The sequence below is a fragment of the Garra rufa genome, chromosome 24 (genome assembly GCF_049309525.1).
Source record: "Garra rufa chromosome 24, GarRuf1.0, whole genome shotgun sequence".
NCBI lineage: Eukaryota > Metazoa > Chordata > Actinopteri > Cypriniformes > Cyprinidae > Garra > Garra rufa.
The window spans coordinates 15137613-15159717 of NC_133384.1; the positions used below are offsets into that span (position 1 = coordinate 15137613).

Consider the following 22105-nt stretch of genomic DNA (forward strand, 5'->3'; position numbering starts at 1 on the left):
CTAGTTTTTTTATATATCTATCTATCTAACATGGGGAAAAAAATTTGTTGGATGTTCGTCTAACATTTTTGAAAGTAACTACTTGTTTCAGAATGTTTCGAGAATGTTTAAAAGTAACTTTTCCATATTGTAGAGCATTACTTTCCATAAAAGTAACACACTTAGTAACTTTTTAGGGAGTAACGCAATATTGTAACACATTACTTTTAAAAGTAACTTTCCCCAACACTAGTAAGCAGTAGCACAAAAAAAGTATTGGTTACGTACGTAAACCTTGTTTCATGATGGAGGGAATTAAGACTTTATGTTGTGACTTTATTAAGGGTCTAACTTGGGTGCCCGATCCTCTCTGATTGAAGAGAAAATGCCAATGAAACTGGCTAGTGGATTTTGCATAATGCGCCACTCCCCGTGCACACGGGTATAAACGGGTATATAGGTGATAGGTGCATCCACTTATTCAGGTTTTACGCTGAGGAGTAGAGATCACGTCCCTGGCACGGCGATGGTTCAAGGTTGTGGCATGGGGCCATAACGTCTCCTTTCCTCCATCAGGGAACAAGGGTTATGTACGTCACCGAGATGTTCCCTATCTGTCGGTCACTACCTGTTATTTCGTGATGACATTAGGGGTCTATGGAAAGAGCCACAACTTGAACCCTGTCAAAGCCCTGTGGTGTTACAAATGTTGGCAAGCCGAAGCATGTCGGACAAATGCAACACAAGGACTGCAACCTTTGCAATGCCTCAGTGAAGATTCGCTGACCTTGGCGCCCAAGGGGACCAAAGGTGAACACATTGCAACTGGAGACAGCCATGCCGCTGTTCCTGTACACAGAAGGCATCTTCTGGCAAAGGGATTTCAACCTCCGTGAAAGGTGTTTCAAGTCTTTCCTGTTTGTAGTACAGCATGACAGAATGATGGGGAATCAAGCTATCCAGAGAAGGGCGCTACAGAGGCCACATCCTACCCATAGGAAGGTAACATGTGGAAAGACTGATACGGACTGACCTAAGTCTAGGACAGTACTACATATGGAATGGGTCTCTGAGGCAGGTCCTACCTGAGAGTAGGGATGGAACGCTGCCAACAGAGCCTGACAGAGTGATCTGTCAAAGGGAAGACATGGGTTTACCAAAAGGGAAACCTTACCGTGGAAGAATACACATATGAAATTGCCCGCAGGGAACCTAGCTATATGGACACCTAACCCAGTACAGGGGCTGACCGGAGACCCGGGCAAGCTGACACCTACAGTATACTGGGCCTGGCATCAGACTGTTCTGCCAGTGCTGACTGCCGGAGGTGCTGGAGGATGCTTGCTGGAGGGTTCGCTGCCCAGGGAACTTGACTGTGTGAGGGGGAATGGCGCAGAAAGCATGACACCGGCCAATTCCCACCAATTACCTATTACCCAACACACGGGAAGAAACCGGCTCAACGCAGAGACTGTAGAATCTTGCGAAGGTGTTTGGTGTCTCCCAGCCCACAGCTCTGCAGATGTCTGCCAGAAAGGCGCCATGTGCCAGCGCATAGGAAGAGGCAATACTCCGGGTGGAATGTGCCCTTACCCCTAGGGGGCGCAGCTCGCCTTGGGATTGGTACGCCAAGGCGATGGCATCCACTATCCAGTGGGCTAACCTCTGCTTGGAGACTGCCTTCCCTTTCTGCTGACCTCCGTAGCAGACAAACAGCTGCTCAGAGCTTCTGAAGCTCTGGGCGCGGTCCATGTATATGCGCAACACTCTTACGGGACACAGCAATGCCAAGACTGGATCTTCCTCCTCTGAGGGCAGTGCTTGCAGGTTCACCACCTGATTGTGAAAAGCAATGGCGGGAACCTATCTAGGCCGGGGTCCCAGGACAACGTGAGTAGGCCGGCCCGAACACAAGGCACTCCTCGCTCACCGAAAAGGCTTGGAGGTCCCCGACCCTCTTGATGGAGGGGAGCACAGTCAGGAGTGCTGTCTTAGCAGACAGGAATTTAAGCTTGACTGAATCCAGCGGTTTCAAAGGGACCCCTCTAAAATCCAGCCAGGACAAAAGAGAGATCCCAAGATCCTCCTTCTGGCACCCCTCAGGAACCTGACGATTCGATCGTGCTTTCCCAGGGACCGGCTGTCCACTGCATCGTGATGTGCTGCGATAGCTTACACTCCAACATTTCTTGCAGGAAGGAAAGCACTACTCCAATTGTGCATCTTCGGGGGTCTTCTCGGCTAGAAGAACACCAGTTAGCGAACAGACTCCACTTCAATGCATAGGCTTGTCTCGTTGAGGGAGCCCTAGCCTGACTGATGGTGTCTACCACTGCCGGTGGCAGATCACTTAAGTCTGCTGCGTCCCGTCTAGGAGCCAAACATAGCCAGGGAGGGGCTGTCATGAGGAGCATTAGTTCCGAAAATTTATTTATTCAATTGTCTATCTATCTATCTATCTATCTATCTATCTATCTATCTATCTATCTATCTATCTATCTATCTATCTATCTATCTATCCAATTGTCTATCCATCTATTTCTATCTATCCATCTATCCATCTATCTATCTATCTATCTATCTATCTATCTATCTATCTATCTATTTATTCAATTGTCTATCATCTATCTATCTATCTATCTATCTATCTATCTATCTATCTATCTATCTATCTATCTATCTATCTATCTATTTATTCAATTGTCTATCATCTATCTATCTATCTATCTATCTATCTATCTATCTATCTATCTATCTATCTATCCAATTGTCTATCCATCTATTTCTATCTATCTATCTATCTATCTATCTATCTATCTATCTATCTATCTATCTATCTATCTATCTATCTATCTATCTATCTATCTATCTATCTATCTATCTATCTATTCAATTGTTTGTCTATCTATCTATCTATCTATCTATCTATCTATCTATCTATCTATCTATCTATCTATCTATCTATCTATCTATCTATCTATCTATCTGGGAACATTCTCAAAACATTCTGGCAATGTTCTCTCAAATATTTGAACAAACATTCTTCTTTTTTTTAAATCTAACTTTTTTTAAAATGTAACTACTTGTTTTAGAACACTCAAAAGTAACATTTACAAAATGTTTGCAAATTGATAAAATAGAATGTTGTGAAATCAAGACAAATGTTTTTAAAACATTTAAAACTTAATGGAACTTAACTTAATGGAAATGTTAGCAAAACAATCTTAAAACATACTTTGTTATCTATCTATCTATCTATCTATCTATCTATCTATCTATCTATCTATCTATCTATCTATCTATCTATGATTTATTAGCTGTGGCTCATCTAGTTGATCTGAACTGGCCCTGGTGCATCATGGGTCAAATATCACCCATTCTCTCATTTGCTTTCAGTGTCGTTCTGGCGGGAAGCTGAACACCTGGCGAAGGCTAATCCTGCGTATGCAAGAACAATTACGGCTAATCTCCTCCAGTCTGCTTTAAGCGCAAAACTAAATTAAATGAACGCCGAGTTTATGAAGTTTGTCTTTCTCTCTTTACAACAGCCTATTTTTTGAAGGTCACAACCAAAAGACGGCACACTTGTGCATGCTAGCAGGCGAGCCGAGATTTGCCACGCGCTATTGCTAGCCAATCTAGATCATATAGATTGGTATTTTCAACTCGGAGAAAGACATTTTGTACGTCTGCTAAAAGTTTCATCAACTTTGACGACCTCGAACGCTAATGCTAACCCACACGGACTAAAAGCCACAAAACTCCCATTTTGATTTCAGGGGTCTGTCAAGGCTTTTCACAGGTTAAAGGCTAATTGTATCTGAAATGAGGTTTTAAGCAGCAGAATTATTACAGGTCGGAGGACACGGTCCTCCCGCAGCTGATTTGAGACCAGTTTCCTCTGTCTACTATATAACCAGATGTCTGTGGAGGAAAAAAGTTCCTCATTCAGCCACACTTAGGAATTAGCTGTTAGCTAAAAAGTGGCTTAAACATAAATTACTCAAAGGCTTCTTTTGGGGTTCTGTGTTAGTTACCTCAATTAACTTAATATATAAACAGAACAAATGGCCTCATTTAGGTCGCTAGCATGTGTGTGAGTGCGACTAGCCATTTCGGAGACGCTAATAAATAGAGCCGAGCTCGGCGTATCAGATCTCTCATCTACTTCTGGACTAATGGAGCGTTTAGGAGCTTTTGGAGGAGAGGAGCGATTAGTTTGTCGTCCCTGACTGGACAAAGATGCTTCATTAGCATGCCAGTAACTCACGACGCTGTTTTTCATTAAACTTAGAGGACGGCTTATACGTCTTTCTCTCGCCGTCTGTCACACGCACACACAAACTCCACAGAAGAGACATTTGTATTCAAACAGCGAATGAAAACAACTCTCAAACTGTGCTTATGTTCATACTACCACACTACAAGTACTATTTCTGCAGAATGTTTACCATGAAATTAACCACATTTATTAAAAAAGTCTATTTTTTTGAAGTTTTAACAAATAATTAGTCAAACAAAATGTTAAAAATCTTAAAAGAATGAAAAATAAAATACAGATGCACCTTTTGGATTTAGAGATTTACAGTTAAAAAAAAAAACTTAATAGAATTATATAAAACTACAAATCCAAAGTATGTTATCTATTTTGCGCAAAAATTTCTAAATTTTTGAAAGTTTTAACAAATACTGGGTCAGAATATGATCCTAAAAATAATAATAAAATTTAAATAAAACTCTAAATCTAAAAAAAGACAGGAGACACTTTTGCGCAAAAATGGATTAATTTACACATTTTGGATTTGTAGTATTAATACAATTCCATTAATTTTTTTTTTTTATATTTTATTTGTTAAAATTTTCAAAACGTAAAACATTTTTGCACAAAAATAGAATAAAGATGCACCTTTTGAATTTTAAATTTTTTAAGTTTTTATTTCAGTTTTTTTTTTGGCACAAAAATAGATTAAAGATGCACGTTTTAGGTTTAGAGGTTTTTTTATTTTATTTGATTATTTTTAAGATAATTTTTTGAGTATTTGTTTTGACTCATTTGTTAAAAAAACATTTTCACACAAAAAATGGGTGAAAAAGTTTCATTTTAATTCTATTATGATTTTTATTGGTGTATGATTTGTTAAATCTTTGAAAATCGTAAACTTTTTTGGCGCAAAAATTGATTAAAAGATGCATGTTTTAGATTTAGAGTTTTATTTAAATTTTATTTTTATTTTTAAGATCATTTTTTGATTCATTTTTGATTTTTGAAAAAGTGCATCTTTAATCAATTTTTGTGCAAAAAAATTTAACAAATAATGGGTCAAAAAAATTATGTAAAAAGAAAAAAATAAATAAACATTGGAATTGTTTAAATAAAATTCTAAATCTAAAATGTGCATTGTTAATCATTTTTTGCGCAAAAAAGCTTTAACAAAAAAAAATACATCAAGAAATTAAAACAAAATCATAATAAAATAAAAATAAAACTCTAAATCCAAAAGGTGCATCTTTAATCTATTTTTGTGCAAAAATGTCTCAATTTTTAGACATTTGAACAAATAATGAGTCAAGAAAATTATGTAAAGACTTAACAGAATAAAAAAAACTTTATAGAATTGTATTAAAACTACAAATGCAAAATTTTAATCTATTTCTGTGCAAAAATGTCTCTATTTTCGAAGGTTTTAACAAATACTGGGTCAAAGAATTATCTTACAAATAACAGTAAAATTTAAATAAAACTCTAAATCTAAAACATGCATCTTTAATCCATTTTTGCGCAAAAAAGTCTCAAATTTCAGAAGTTTTAACAAATAATATACCAAGAAAAATCATAATAAAATTTAAATAAAACTTTAAAACCAAAGGGTGCATCTTTAATCTATTTTTGTGCAAAAGTTTCTCAACTTTTGGACATTTCAAGAAATAATGAGTCCAAAAAAGTTATGTAAACGACTTAATAGAATAAAAAAACATAATGGAATTGTGTTAAAACTACAAATCCAAAATGTGCATTTTAATCCATTTTTGCATAAAAGTGTCTCAATGTTTGGAACGTTAAAAAAAATCATGCATGTGCATCTTTAATAAATTTTTGCGTTTTAACAAATAAAACATCAAGAAAACAAAATTAGAATTAGAATTAGAATTAGAATAAAAATAAAGCTAAATTGAAATGTTGCATCTTTAATCTATTTTGGTGCAAAAATGTCTCAACTTTTGGAAGTTTTAACAAATAATGGCTCAAAATATGATCTTAAAAATAATAATTAAATTTAAATAAAACTCTAAATCTAAAACATGCATCTTGAATAAATTTTTGTGCAAACAAAAGTCTTGTTTTAACAAACAATATGTCAAGAAATCCAAAATGTGCATTTTAATAAATTTTTGCGTAAAAGTGTCTCAACGTTTGGAACTTTAAAAAAAATCTTAATAGAATTTAAAGAAAAAACTATCTACAATGTGCATCTTTAATCAATTTTTGCATCAAAAAAAGTTTTACATTTTGGAAGTTTTAACAAATAAAACAACAAGAAAATAAAACAAAATCATAATAGAATTAAAAAAAAACTCCAAAAGGTGCATCTTTCATTTATTTTTATGCAAAATGTCTCAACTTTTGGAAGTTATCAAATAAAAAACAGATTAAATAAAATTTTAACAAAATAGAATTTTAATAGAATTAAAATAGTAGTACAATTGTGCATCTTTAATCCATTTTTGTGCAAAAATGTCTCACGTTTGGAAAAATTAAAAAAAAAATTAAAAGAATTAAATCTACAAATCCAAAAGGTTCATCTTTAATCCATTATTGTTCAAAAAGGTCTTCAAATAATATGTTGCGAAAATAGTGTTGAAAAACCCTAAAAGCTCTTAATAGATTTAAAATATAAACCAAAAAGCATGCATCTGGAAGTGGAACAAATCAAAATAAGTCAACAAATAAATAAATAAATACACAAACTTCAAACCCAATAAGTCCAACTTGATCTAGTTTGATCAGGTGCCACATAAGTGACTCAGCAAAGCTGTTCATTTCCTGTCACATGACAGGTGATCTCAACTTGGCCGGCACTAAATTCTCCTTTAGTATTTCACTGCCCTGATCCGGAATATCAAAGCAGGCCTCGTCTTTCTCTAAACGCATTTTAATATCTGTAATTGCGAATCTGGCACGATCCCAGCGCCCTGCTCTGGACGTAGCGACACGAGTGGAATATCAATGCAGGCCGCCCAGAGAGAGAGACAGACGGGTCAGAGCGACGCTGTCACTTGCAGCTCCGTTGCGCCGGCAGAATTTGTCTTAGGCGGCGCCGGTCCGGTGCCTGTAATTAGCGGGGAGCGCGTTCACATCAAACGGCCCCGCCGCGGCGACGGGGTCACCGGGGGTCACGCAGAAACCCGCTCTTGACACGCCAGGCCCCGTTTCATCTGCTGACTTCAAAACAACTTTCAGCAGCATCAAAGACAGGGATCGAGATGCTGATCACGTCTAACACCACAGAAAGAAATAAAGAGACATCCAGATATAGAGGGAGTGAGATAGATAGATAGATAGATAGATAGATAGATAGATAGATAGATAGATAGATAGACTCTATATATAAATATACTATTATAAAGTATACTATAAACTGATACATTCAGATACAATAATAATTTCTCAGATATTTAGTACAATATAAACGGATAAATTGAACATTTAAATTTCTTATTGAACCGTCACCAACTGAACTGCAGTGCTTAAGCCTTAAACTATTTCAAATATAGTGAATTAAGCTACAAACTCGGCCATAAAAGCACAATGTTTACATCTAACATGTATTTTGAGCTCCAGCTCGTCAAATTAATAAAGCATTTTCAACTATAGCTATCAGTAAACCGGTTAACTTACCTGAATATGTTCGTAGATTCTGATGTTGACGTGGAAAGCAAATATTGATTTTTTTTTATGTGTAAACATCATACTTTTTTCACTTAATTCAGTTAATCTCATGAAACTAGCGAGATAAGCCAGTAGTAGTACTGGCAGCGTCGTGTAAACATGGCTGAGGACGCGAAACGCTGATGAACGACAAACCGAATCAATTGAGTGAGACATTTGCGCGGGAGCCGCTCCGGTTGATTCAAACTCAATCTCGTGACGTCAAAATTTGGCTTAAGCGAATGACTATCAAAAAACAGTTCAAAGAAGCCATTCATTTCCGAAACTCCGAATCAGTTTAACCATTGAGTCGCACAATGATTCACTGTTATATATCGTGAATCATTTGATTCAAAACTGGGTTTTGATCGCGGATCGTGGATCGCGAATCATTTCAGATCGGGGCTTATAAGCGTGGATCGCGAATCATTTGATCGGAACTTCAGAGCGCGTTCACGAATCATTTTATTTAGATCGAGGCTTATAAACGCGGGTTGCGAATCATTTGGCATGGCGGCTTTTAAAGGGAAAGTTTACCCAAAAATGAAAATTTGATGTTTATCTGCTTACCCCCAGGGCACCCAAGATGTAGATGACTTTGATTCAACAGTAGAACACAAACAAACATTTTTAACTCAAAGCGTGAATCATTTGATCAGAACTTCGGATCGTTAATCATTTGAACGGAACTTCGGATCATTAATCATTTGATCGGAATTTCGGAGTGTGAATCATTTGATCGGAATTTCGGAGCGTGAATCATTTGATCGGAACTTCGGAGCGTGGATCATTTGATCGGAACTTCGGAGCGTGGATCATTTGATCGGAACTTCGGAGCGTGAATCATTTGATCGGAACTTCGGAGCTTGGATGATTTGATCGGAACTTCGGAGCGTGAATCATTTTATCAGAACTTCGGAGCGTGGATCATTTGATCGGAACTTCGGAGCGTGGATCATTTGATCGGAACTTCGGATCGTTAATCATTTGATCAGAACTTCGGATCGTTAATCATTTAATTGGAATTTAGGAGCGTGAATCATTTGATCGGAACTTCGGAGCGTGGATCATTTGATCGGAACTTCGGATCGTTAATCATTTGATCAGAACTTCGGATTGTTAATCATTTTATCGGAACTTCGGATCGTGTATCATTTGATCGGAACTTCGGAGCGTGGATCATTTGATCGGAACTTCGGATCGTTAATCATTTAATTGGAATTTAGGAGCGTGAATCATTTGATCGGAACTTCGGAGCGTGGATCATTTGATCGGAACTTCGGATCGTTAATCATTTGATCGGAACTTCGGATCGTTAATCATTTGATCGGAACTTCGGATCGTTAATCATTTGATCGGAATTTCGGAGCGTGGATCATTTGATCGGAACTTCGGAGCATGGATCATTTGATCGGAACTTCGGATCGTTAATCATTTGATCAGAACTTCGGATTGTTAATCATTTTATCGGAACTTCGGATCGTGTATCATTTGATCGGAACTTCGGAGCGTGGATCATTTGATCGGAACTTCGGATCGTTAATCATTTAATTGGAATTTAGGAGCGTGAATCATTTGATCGGAACTTCGGAGCGTGGATCATTTGATCGGAACTTCGGATCGTTAATCATTTGATCGGAACTTCGGATCGTTAATCATTTGATCGGAACTTCGGATCGTTAATCATTTGATCGGAATTTCGGAGCGTGGATCATTTGATCGGAACTTCGGAGCATGGATCATTTGATCGGAATTTCGAAGCGTAAATCATTTGATCAGAACTTTGGAGCGTGGATCATTTGATCGGAATTTCGGAGCGTGAATCATTTTATCAGAACTTCGGATCATTAATCATTTGATCGGAACTTCGGAGCGTGGATCATTTGATCGGAATTTCGGAGCGTGAATCATTTGATCGGAACTTCAGAGCACGGATCGCAAATCATTTGATTCAGATGGGGCTTTTAAGCACAGATCGCAAATCATTTGATCGGTATCAGAACGCGGAATGTTTATCATTTGATCGGAACTTCGGAGCACAGATCATTTGATCAGAATTTTGGAGCCTGAGTGCATATCATTTGATTTAGTTCTGAACTTTGGAATGTTTTAAGGAATCATTTAATCCAAACTTTGGAGCGCATTCGCGAATCATTTGATTGAAACTTCTGATTCTCAGTTTCTCTAATCATTTAATTCAGATCGGAAGTTCGAAGCACGGATCGCGAGTGATTTAATTTGATCAGAACTTCGGAGCATGGATCATGAATCATCGGATTCATGAATGGGAATCGAGACTTTGGAGCGCGGATCCAGAATCATTGATTCAGATTAGGACTTTTGAACGGGTTTGCGAATCATTTAATTTAGACTGGGATCTAAATTCTTTTCCTATTTTTTTTTTTTTTTACAGTAGGCTACAAATCATCAAACATTAAGGCAGTACAGTTATAAAAACAAAAGAAAAGAAAAAGAAAGAAAAAAACATACAAAGAAGTGTTTTGACACAGGTTAAAAAACGATAAATTTAAGAGGACAGGGTGAATATACAGATGTTTTGTTTAGAGCAGTTTTGACTGCTTTAGGATGAACAGAATTTTGGATTATTTCCGTATACTTGTCTTGATACATATATATATATATATATACATACAGTAGTCATTAAAACCAAAACAATACCCGTTCTTGTCCTAGGGCAACTTTGATTAACTATTTCGATCCACTTCAAATGCTGACTACTGTATATTGGTTCAGTGCTCTAACTTTGAATCAATTCACTGAAACTGACATTTGAACGATTCGTTTAAATGTATCAAACTCGAACTGATGGACATATGGACAAAAGAACGACTCACTTCAAATCTGAATACGCGAATGAGTCTCAGTCACGCTCACGAACGCTGTCGTGTCCTCCGAACAAGTCTATTTATTCAAAGCGCTTTCATAAGACGCTACTTATGTCTTTATGAGCGGCTTTATTTCCCGCGTCCTGTTCTATTATGATGAGGCGCAGCTGCGCATGCTTGATACGCGTTGGTTTAAGTCATCCGAGCTTGAACTTCCACACAAACACACGGAACTAATGAAGATACGCAGCAGGTAATGAACGCAGGTGTCATTTCACATCTCCTCAGTTCGGCCCCTACGGAGGCAGCTGTGTCTCGAAATATCTCCGAGCGTAAGAGGATTCATAACTTTATGAGCAGAGTTTGTGCGCGGTGCATTATGTGATCTATAGTGGCGCCAAACAAATCCTGACTGACGTTTCCATTTTAGTTGTGCGAAACAATTAGCCGATATTTTAAAAGCCTAATTGGTTTTTAATCAGATAAAGGCACATTTAGAGCAGCTAAATGTCAATGAGGCTTCGGTTTGACAAAACAACTCACCACAAGATTAATCTTTTTGCCTCGGATGATTCATGGCGGTTTTTCATAATGGTTTATTTTTAATGGCTCTGGTCTACGAGAAAAGCTTTTAATCTGTTCGATTGTGATCGTTTGAAATAAATAAACAGCAATTTACTGACCTCTGAACTTCAAGAAAACTACTTTTCAAAAAGCAATTTATAAAAGCCCCACGTTTTCAAGTCAAATCTCATTATAGGCCAATTGATTTTCATGACCTTTACAATCGTTTGTGATTACTGGATAAGGATTTGAAGAACCATTTTGACTTAATTTGGGGAAAGCAGGCAATTTGTAAACTGGGTCAAGTGATTCATTGTAAAAACCAATTCAAAAACATAATTTGCTCACAAATTGGATATCACTACACACAAAACCTAGCCAATTAAATATTTTCGAGAAAAATAAATAAAGTCGACACTATACATTTTGTTCTTTTTATGGGTTTTATTTAAACCAGGCATTTCATTGCTTTCCCAGAGGAATAAACACAGTCAAACACAAAGCACAGTTTCACTTCACATTTTATTAGAATCTTTCCTAGTACTTCTGCACAGATAAACATTTGCCATCAACAGTATGCAAGCTGTGGTGGGTTATTTCATTATACCTGCCTCTCGTGACGTTTCCGTTAATGCAAAGCAGAAACCCCAGGAACAGAGGAGTACAAATGCCATCGACACACTGTGTCTAGTGTCGGAGCGGCCGTAGGCGTCACTGGCGGGCGGAAAACAACAAACGGCGTTGAGATGAGAACGCTGGCACTGACAAGGTAACTTCATTTGGGGACTTTTCTCGCATTAAATTATCCTGCATTTTAAACAATTCTCCAAAATCTTTGGCATGCTAAAGTTAATGATAATTCCATCCGAATATGTGTGGTGGCTCTTTCGGTTTAGGGTCGGAAGAGCGCGGCTTTCCCCAAGGCTCTGTACTCTGTACCATTTTGGCTTGCTCCAAATGTTTGTTTCCAAATTATTTAGGGGAAAAAAATCACACAAGTACCAGTGAAGGAGGTGTGCCGATTGATAATCTGAGCGGTTTTACAAATTATTTGATTTAGATCTGAACTGAAGTGGTTTTGCGAATCATTTGATTTAGATTAGAACTAGGAGTGGTTTGGCGACTCATTTGATTCAGATCAGAAGTTCAGAATGCAAATCATTTGATTTAGATTGGAACTTTAGAGTGGTTTCCCGAATCATTTGATTAAGACTGGAAGTTCGAAGTGCGGATCACGAGTCATTTAATTTGATCGGAACTTCGAAGCACGGATTGTGAATCAATTGATTCAGATCGGAAATTGGAACTTTAGAGTGCAGATCACGAATCATTGATTCAGATCGGGACTTCGAAGCGGGTTCGCAAATCATTTGATTCTGAGCAGGGTTTTTTTTTTTCTGATTTCTTTTTTTTTTAACAGAGATTGTGGGAAGGGTCGGAAGAGTGCGGCATCCCCCAAGGCTCCGTACTGGGTCCGTTTTGGCTTTATCTGACTGTTTGTTTCCGAATTATTTAGGGGAAAATTGCACAAGTACCAGTGAAGGAGGTGTGTGCCAATAATCAGAGCGGTTTCACAAATAATTTGATTTAGATTGGAACTAGGAGCATGGATAGCAAATCATTTTATTTAGGTCAGAAGTTCAGAGCAGTTTTGCGAATCATTTGATTCAGATCAGAAGTTCAGAACGCAAATCATTTGATTTAGATCGGAACTGAAGTGGTTTCGCAAATCATTTGATTTAGATTGGAAGTTTGGAGTGTGGATCGTGAGTCATTTCATTTAAACGGAACTTCGGAGTACGGATCGTGAATCATTTGATTCAGGTCAGGAATCGGAACTTCGGAGCCTGGATCACAAATCATTGATTTAGATCGGGACTTCGGAGCGGATTCGTAAAGCATTTGATTCAGATCAGAAGTTCAGAATGCAAATCATTTGATTTAGAACAGGAGCAGGTTCGCAAATCTTTTTTTTCTGATTTCTTTTTTTTTTAAACTGGAATTGTGGGAAGAGTGTGGCATCCCCAAGGGCTCTGTACTGGGTCTGTTTTGGCTTGATCCGAGTGTTTGTTTCCAAATTATTTAGACAAAAATTGCACAAGTACCAGTGAAGGAGGCGTGTCGATCGATTATCAGAACGGTTTTGCGAATCATTTGATTTAGATCGGAACTAGGAGCATGAATAGCTAAACATTTGATTTAGATCGGAACTTCGGGGCGCAGATTGGGAATCCTTTGATTCAGATCGGGAATTGGACCTTCGGAGTGCGGATCATGAATCATTGATTCAGATTGGGACTTTGAAGTGGTTTTGCGAATCATTTGATTCAGATCAGGAGCGGGTTTTCTAACCTTTTTTTCCCTGATTTCTTCTTTTTAACAGGGATTGTGGGAAGGGTCGGAAGAGTGCGGCTCTGTACTGGGTACATTTTGGCTTGATCCAAGTGTTTGTTTCCGAATTATTAAGATGAAAATCGCACAAGTACTCAGTGAAAGAAGCATGCCGACCGATAATCAGAGCAGTTTCATGAATCCTTTGATTTAGATCAGAACTAGAAGCGCAGATAGCAAATCATTTGGTTTAGATTGGAACTTCAGTGTGGTTTCGCAAATCGTTTGATTCAGATCAGAAGCTCAGAACACAAATAATTTGATTTAGATCTGAACTTTGGACCGGTTTCATTATTCATTTGATTAAGATCTGAACTTAGGAGCGTGGACCGTGAATCATTAGATTTAGATTGGAAATCGAGACTTTGGAGCGCAGATTGTGGATCATTTGATTCAGATCAAGAATCTGAACTTTGAAGCGCGGATCACAAATGATTGATTCCAAATTATTTAGCTGAAAATCGCACAAGTACCTGTGAAGGTGGTGTGCCAATCAAATTATTTGATTCAGATCAGGAGCAGATTGGCAAATCTTTTCTAATTTATTTTTTAACGGATTGTGGGAAGGGTTGGAAGAGTGCGGCTTCCCCCAAGGCTCTGTACTGGGTCCGTTCAAAGTCAAAGGCAAGTCATGTCACTCGGCAGTCGTCTTTGAAACGCCTCTCAGGCATGCAAGTGCAGCTCCTATCTCTTTGAATGGGGAAACATCAAATTCTCCAAAACTGTTCACCAAGCATATGATTAAATTTCATTTTTGAAATCAGCAATGAAATCTGACAAAAACTGCCTTATTTGATTTAGATCAGAACTGTGGAGCATGGATCGTGAATCGTTTAATTTGATCAGAACTTCGAAGTGTGGATCGTGAATGAGTTGATTCAGATTGGGAATCAAGACTTTGGAGAGCCGATTGTGAATCTTTTCATTTAGATCGGGAATCGGAACTTCGAAGCGTGGATCACGTATCATTGATTCAAATTCAAAGGTCGGAAGAGTGCGGCATCCCCCAAGGCTCTGTACTGGGTTCATTTTGGCTTCATCCGAGTGTTTGTTTCCAGATTATTTCGCTGAAAAATCGCACAAGTACCAGTGAAGGAGGCGTGCCAATCGATAACCTGAGCGGTTTCTTGTGTCATTTGGGGTAGGTCAGAACTGGAGCGGTTTCGCAAATAATCTGATTTGGATCGGAACTAGGAGTGTAGATAGCGAGTCATTTAATTTAGATAGGAACTGCGGAGCTCGGATCGTGAATCATTTAATTTGATATGAACTTCAGAGCGCGGATCATGAATCAGTTGATTCAGATTGGGAATCAAAACTTTGGAGCATAAACGATGATTCCTTTGATTCAGATTGGAAATCAGAACTTTGGAGTGCTGATCACGTATCATTAATTCAAATCGGGACTTTGGAGCAGGTTTGCAAATCATTTGATTCAGCTCAGGAGCATGTTTGCAAATCTTTTATTTCTAATTTCTTTTTTAACAGGGATGTACTGGCTCCACTTTGGCTTCACTCGAGTGTTTGTTTCTGAATTATTTAGATGAAAATCACCAGTGAAGGAATCGTACCAGTGAAGGTAATCGATAATCGCTCATGTCATAAGACAAAACAACAAGAATGGGCAAACAATAAAAAGAAGAAAACAAATCCGAAGCGACAATCAGACCCTTTATTTGAATGTGACATGGCATTTGATAAGACTAGAAGTTACACTGATGAAATTTTTTTTCCAATTCGCAAACAGGACGTCTAGTATGTACACCTCATAGTGGGTCACGTGACCCGGATCGCCCCTCAGTAGTCTAAGACCTCTATAGCACCTTGAGAAGGCGGATTGCGCATCTGTTTAACATCACCTATGACTATACGCTTAAATGTACGCCACTTCAACCTCTTGAATAAAAATGATAAATTCAACTTCCTCTTTTTTTTTTTTCATCTTGCAAAGATTCACCAAAATAAAAATCAATAAAAATAAAAATCATAACAACAACGGTAATCATAATAAAAAACAGACAGGGTGAATAGTATTCAATATCAACGTCTACCAAGTATGCTACAAAAACAAATCCTCTGGCGCTGAAAAACATTATCGTCGATTATAGAAGAATACATGAAGACGCGCAAATCTATCGTAACACGGATGTGTACGCTAACTGAAAACTGTAGCTTCCGATGCTGCCATAATTGTGATTTTCTTTATACAAATATTAAATCTATGTGACAAAAGACATTTAAATACTTGTTAAATCCCACAAGCCCCGACTAAAACTCTTCCTGTGACCCCCCCCGAACACTTGAGTAGAGAGAAAAATACCTGAAACTGTACAGATATAGACTGTGTATTTGTTCAGTGACCGGGTAGCATGATATTTTGGCTCGAGTTAGAAAAATATTCAGCGCTCGTTAGAGAAAAAAATTTAGGTATAAAGTAAACAGCACATACAGTGGATGATTATCCCATCTGAAAACGTATGGCGGCTCAAAAGAACCGGAGCGAAGGATCGCGGGAAGGGTCGGAAGAGTGCGGCGTCCCACAAGGCTATGTACTGGGCCCGCTTCGGCTTCAGTCTATAATGACACACATGCGTCCCACGCGCACCGTTCACGGGTGGGAGACTCGGATCAGCACGACAGCGAATAAATGAAACAAAGACATGCAGTGGATGAATCAAAAGTCCGTACGAAGCGTCGGCGAACAGATGGTAGAGCGCGGAGGCGCTTCAATACATCGGCTCGACGCCTTGATCGCCCTCTTCTGGAGGAAAGTCCGAGTTAAGGAGAGACTCCATGTAGGCTATGTAGCTGGAGCTGTGGGTGTAACTCTCGCTGGGTTCCGGGGCAGGAAGTGTGGGTGCTGAAACAGGAAGTGAAGCGGAAGGAAGCAGGCAAGGGGCAGTGCTGGTGTTCGAAGTAATACTAGAGGGCAGGAAAGCGGTCACTATTTCTGGAGGTAGCGCCGAGGGCTCGATGGCTAACGTAGGCGGCGGGGTCGGCAGACGTGGGCGTTTCGCCGCTAGAGGTTCGTCTGACGGTTGCGCCTGAGGTTGCTGTTGGTTCACAGTTGCCTGTTGAGAAGAAAAAAAGACGTTTAGCAACAACAATCTGAACTCTCGAAAAACCTTCTGGTTTGACAACTCACAAAAGCCGTAAAGTGTTAAACCTACACTTTGACTTTACATTAATAAAATCTGTGTGCAGAAACATACAGCACTTGGCCTGAAGCCAATCAAAGTGCTTACCAGATGAGACATGACCCTCTTGGGCAGCTCTTGGTTCAGAGAGAGAATCTCGCTGTGCTTCAGTAAGATCTGACTGTTTTTCTGGCAATTGCAAGTTAATGTCACGCAATTCTGGCTTTTTCTGCCAATCGCAAGTTAATGTCACGCAATTCTGGCTTTTCAGGCAACTGCAAGTTTATATTACATAATTCAGATTTTTTTTTGGCAATCTCAAGTTTATGTAATGCAATTCTGGCTTTTCTGGCAATTTCGAGTTTATGGCCTGGCCCAGACAGGGTTTAGACTAAGCCAGGAATAGGCCATTGTTCAATTAGGACATTTAAGTAATTTTTATAAACATGCCTTAGGAAAAAAACATGACTGGTGTGCATCTTGAGACAAAACAAAGGCAATGATATATTTTAAGATCAGTAAGTGCAAGTTTCTTTCAGTTAAAATGGCTCAGACTTACATTTTAGTCTGGGACTAGGCTTAAGCTTAACCTGTGAAACCGGGGGTATATCACGCAATTCTTACTTTTTTCTGGATAATGCCAGTTTATCTTACACAATTCTGACTTCTCTCACAATTACAAGTTTTTAACCACATAATCCTGACTTTTTTTCCACATATTATTTTTTTCTGGCAAATGCAAGTTTATTTCATGCAATTCTGACTTTTCTGGCAATTGTGAGTTTATATCGCACAATTCTGACTTTTCTGGCAATTGTGAGTTTATATCGTACAATTCTGACTTTTCTGGCAATTGTGAGTTTATATCGCACAATTCTGACTTTTCTGGCAATTGTGAGTTTATATCGTACAATTCTGACTTTTCTGGCAATTGTGAGTTTATATCGCACAATTCTGACTTTTCTGGCAATTGTGAGTTTATATCGTACAATTCTGACTTTTCTGGCAATTGTGAGTTTATATCGTACAATTCTGACTTTTCTGGCAATTGTGAGTTTATATCGTACAATTCTGACTTTTCTGGCAATTGTGAGTTTATATCGCACAATTCTGACTTTTCTGGCAATTGTGAGTTTATATCGCACAATTCTGACTTTTCTGGCAATTGTGAGTTTATATCGTACAATTCTGACTTTTCTGGCAATTGTGAGTTTATATCGCACAATTCTGACTTTTCTGGCAATTGTGAGTTTATATCGCACAATTCTGACTTTTCTGGCAATTGTGAGTTTATATCGCACAATTCTGACTTTTCTGGCAATTGTGAGTTTATATCGTACAATTCTGACTTTTCTGGCAATTGTGAGTTTATATCGCACAATTCTGACTTTTCTGGCAATTGTGAGTTTATATCGCACAATTCTGACTTTTCTGGCAATTGTGAGTTTATATCGCACAATTCTGACTTTTCTGGCAATTGTGAGTTTATATCGCACAATTCTGACTTTTCTGGCAATTGTGAGTTTATATCGTACAATTCTGACTTTTCTGGCAATTGTGAGTTTATATCGCACAATTCTGACTTTTCTGGCAATTGTGAGTTTATATCGCACAATTCTGACTTTTCTGGCAATTGTGAGTTTATATCGCACAATTCTGACTTTTCTGGCAATTGTGAGTTTATATCGTACAATTCTGACTTTTCTGGCAATTGTGAGTTTATAGCATGCAATATTTTCTTGCAAATAAAAGTTTATATTGCGCAATTCTAACTTTCTGGTAAATGCAAGATTATATCAAGTCTACTTCTGGAAAATATGAGTTTATATTGCACAATTACGACTTTTCTCGCAATTGTGAGTTTATATCACGCAATTATAACTTTCTATGACAAAAGCAAGTTTATGTCATGCAATTCTGGCTTTTCTGGCAATTGCGAGTTTATGGCCTGGTTTCTTAGACAGGACTTAGACTAAGCCAGGATTAGGCCATAGTTCAATTAGGACATTTAAGTAATTTTTATAAACGTGCCTTAGAAAAAAAACATGACTGGTGTGCATCTTGAGACTATAGTGTATATTTAACAATGATATATTTTAAGATCAGTAAGTGTAAGTTTCTTTCAGCTGAAACAGCTCAGACTCACATTTTAGTCTGGTACTGGTCTTAAACCTAGTCTGTGAAACCAGGGGTATATCACGCAATTCTTACTTTTCTTGCAATTACAAGTTTTTAATCACATAATCCTGACTATTTTTCCGCACAATTCTGATTTCTTTTGTGGCAAATGTGAGTTTATATCACGCAACTTTTTATGACAAAGGCAAGTTAATTTCATGCAATTTTGACCTTTTTCCTCTAAATTATGAGGTTTTTTTTGGCAAATGCGAGTTTATATCACGCAATTCTAACTTTTCTCATAATTGCAAGTTTATATCACGCAGTTATGATTTTTCTCTTTGCGAGTTAATATCACACAATTCTGACTTTTCTGGCAATTGTGAGTTTATAGCACCCAATATTTTCTTGCAAATTCACGTTTATATCACGCAATTCTAACTTTCTGGTAAATGCAAGATTATATCACCAATTCTACTTCTGGAAAATGCAAGTTAATATCACACAAATCTGACTTTTCTGGCTTGTTGTGAGTTTATAGCATGCAATATTTTCTTGCAAATTCAAGTTTATATTGTGCAATTCTGACTTCTCACAATTGCGAGTTTATATCATGCAATTCTGGCAAATGCGAGTTTACATCACACAATTCTGACTTTTCTTGCAATTGTGAGTTTATATCGCACAATTTGGACTTTTCTCAAAATTGCAAGTTTATATCATGCAATTCTGAATAATGCGAGTTTATATCACACAATTCTGACTTTTCTCGCAATTGTGAGTTTATATCACGCAATTCTAACTTTCTGCTAAATGCAAGATTATATCACCAGTTCTACTTCTTGAAAATGCAAGTTAACATTACGCAAATCTGACTTGTATGGCAATTGTGAGTTTATATCACGCAATATTTTCTTGCAAATTCAAGTTTATATTGTGCAATTCCGACTTTTCTCGCAATTGCAAGTTTATATCACACAATTCTGACTTTTCTCGCAATTGTGAGTTTATATCATGCAATTCTGGCAAATGCGAGTTTATATCACGCAATTCTGGCAAATGCGAGTTTATATCACGCAATTCTGGCAAATGCGAGTTTATATCACGCAATTCTAACTTTCTGGTAAATGCAAGATTATATCACCAGTTCTACTTCTTGAAAATGCAAGTTAACATCACGCAAATCTAACTTGTATGGCAATTGTGAGTTTATATCACGCAATATTTTCTTGCAAATTCAAGTTTATATTGTGCAATTCTGACTTTTCTCGCAATTGCAAGTTTATATCACACAATTCTGGATAATGCGAGTTTATATCACACAATTCTGACTTTTCTCGCAATTGTGAGTTTATATCATGCAATTCTGGCAAATGCGAGTTTATATCACGCAATATTTTCTTGCAAATTCAAGTTTATATTGTGCAATTCTGACTTTTCTCGCAATTGCAAGTTTATATCACACAATTCTGACTTTTCTCGCAATTGTGAGTTTATATCATGCAATTCTGGCAATTGTGAGTTTATATCACGCAATATTTTCTTGCAAATTCAAGTTTATATTGTGCAATTCTGACTTTTCTCGCAATTGCAAGTTTATATCACACAATTCTGGATAATGCGAGTTTATATCACACAATTCTGGATAATGCGAGTTTATATCACACAATTCTGACTTTTCTCGCAATTGTGAGTTTATATCATGCAATTCTGGCAAATGCGAGTTTATATAACGCAATATTTTCTTGCAAATTCAAGTTTATATTGTGCAATTCTGACTTTTCTCGCAATTGCAAGTTTATATCACACAATTCTGACTTTTCTCGCAATTGTGAGTTTATATCATGCAATTCTGGCAATTGTGAGTTTATATCACGCAATATTTTCTTGCAAATTCAAGTTTATATTGTGCAATTCTGACTTTTCTCGCAATTGCAAGTTTATATCACACAATTCTGACTTTTCTCGCAATTGTGAGTTTATATCATGCAATTCTGGCAAATGCGAGTTTATATCACGCAATTCTGGCAAATGCGAGTTTATATCACGCAAACTTTCTGGTAAATGCAAGATTATATCACCAGTTCTACATGCAATTCTGGCAATTGTGAGTTTATATCACATAATTCTGACTTTTTTCTGGCAAATGTGAGTTTATATCACACAAAATATCACAAAGTTCAAATTTTTCTCGCAATTGCGAGTTAATATCACGCAATTCTGACAATTGTGAGTTTATAGCACGCAATATTTTCTTGCAAATTCAAGTTTATATCACACAATTTGTATTTTTCTGGCAAATGAAAATTTACATCACCCAATGTTAACTTTTCTGGCAATTGCGAGTTTATATCGTGCAGATTTTTTTCCTCAATTCTGTGTTTATATCTCGCAACTACCTTTACTCGCAAATCTTTTTTTTTTTTTTGCAATTGCAAGTCATATTATGCAATTCAGACTTTTTCCTCACAATTCTAACCTTTTTCATAATTGCGAGTTTATATCTCGCAACTTTTTTTTCTTGCAAATCTTGACTTTTTTTCTTGCAACTGCAAATTTATATCATAACTCGCAACTATGTTATAAAGTCAGAATAGTGCAGATATAGATTCACAATTCTGAGAAATTCAGAAATGTGACAGACTTCTGAGTTTATATCTTGCAATTTTGAGAGGAAAAGTCAAAATTGCTGTCAAAAGTGTCAATTCTGTGTGTAGAAACATACACTACTCGCCCCAAAGGAAATAAAACCACTTACCAGACGAGACATGACCCTCTTGGGCAGCTCTTGGTTCAGTGAGTGAATCTCGCTGCGCTTCAGCAAGATCTGCGTCTCGTCCTGAAACTCCACCTAGAAAGAAATACAGGCCGTTTAGACGCCTCCAATCCTTTTTTTGTCAGTTTGCTCAGCGACCGTTTTTGTAACACTCTGGAAGAGCAGAATGGAGGAGCATCCAGCAACTACCTAACAAGCTGCAAACTTTCAACCAGTTTGCAATCAACACTCTATTCCAGATCAATTCCCAACGGCTTCAAGACCTGTCAGACTTACAGACATCCAGTAACAGATCGCCCGCGGCGGGTGGGAGAGCGTTTGCCGCGTCTAGCAAAGGTAAAAGTGACGTCATGAAAGCGAGCGGCGC

General features: G+C 37.7%; 1 protein-coding gene across 1 annotated transcript in view; it reads right to left on the minus strand.

Moving 5' to 3' along the window:
- Positions 1 to 11819: 11819 nt before the first annotated feature.
- LOC141300220 (lysine-specific demethylase 4B-like) overlaps positions 11820 to 22105 on the minus strand; it is a 46147-nt gene continuing 35861 nt past the window's right edge. Inside the window, exons 17-18 of the mRNA XM_073830549.1 lie at positions 21721 to 21813; positions 11820 to 16778 (exon numbers count right to left, since the gene is read on the minus strand). Coding sequence (XP_073686650.1) covers positions 16434 to 16778; positions 21721 to 21813 — 438 coding nt within the window. The 3' untranslated portion in view covers positions 11820 to 16433. The remainder of the gene's footprint in view (positions 16779 to 21720; positions 21814 to 22105) is intronic.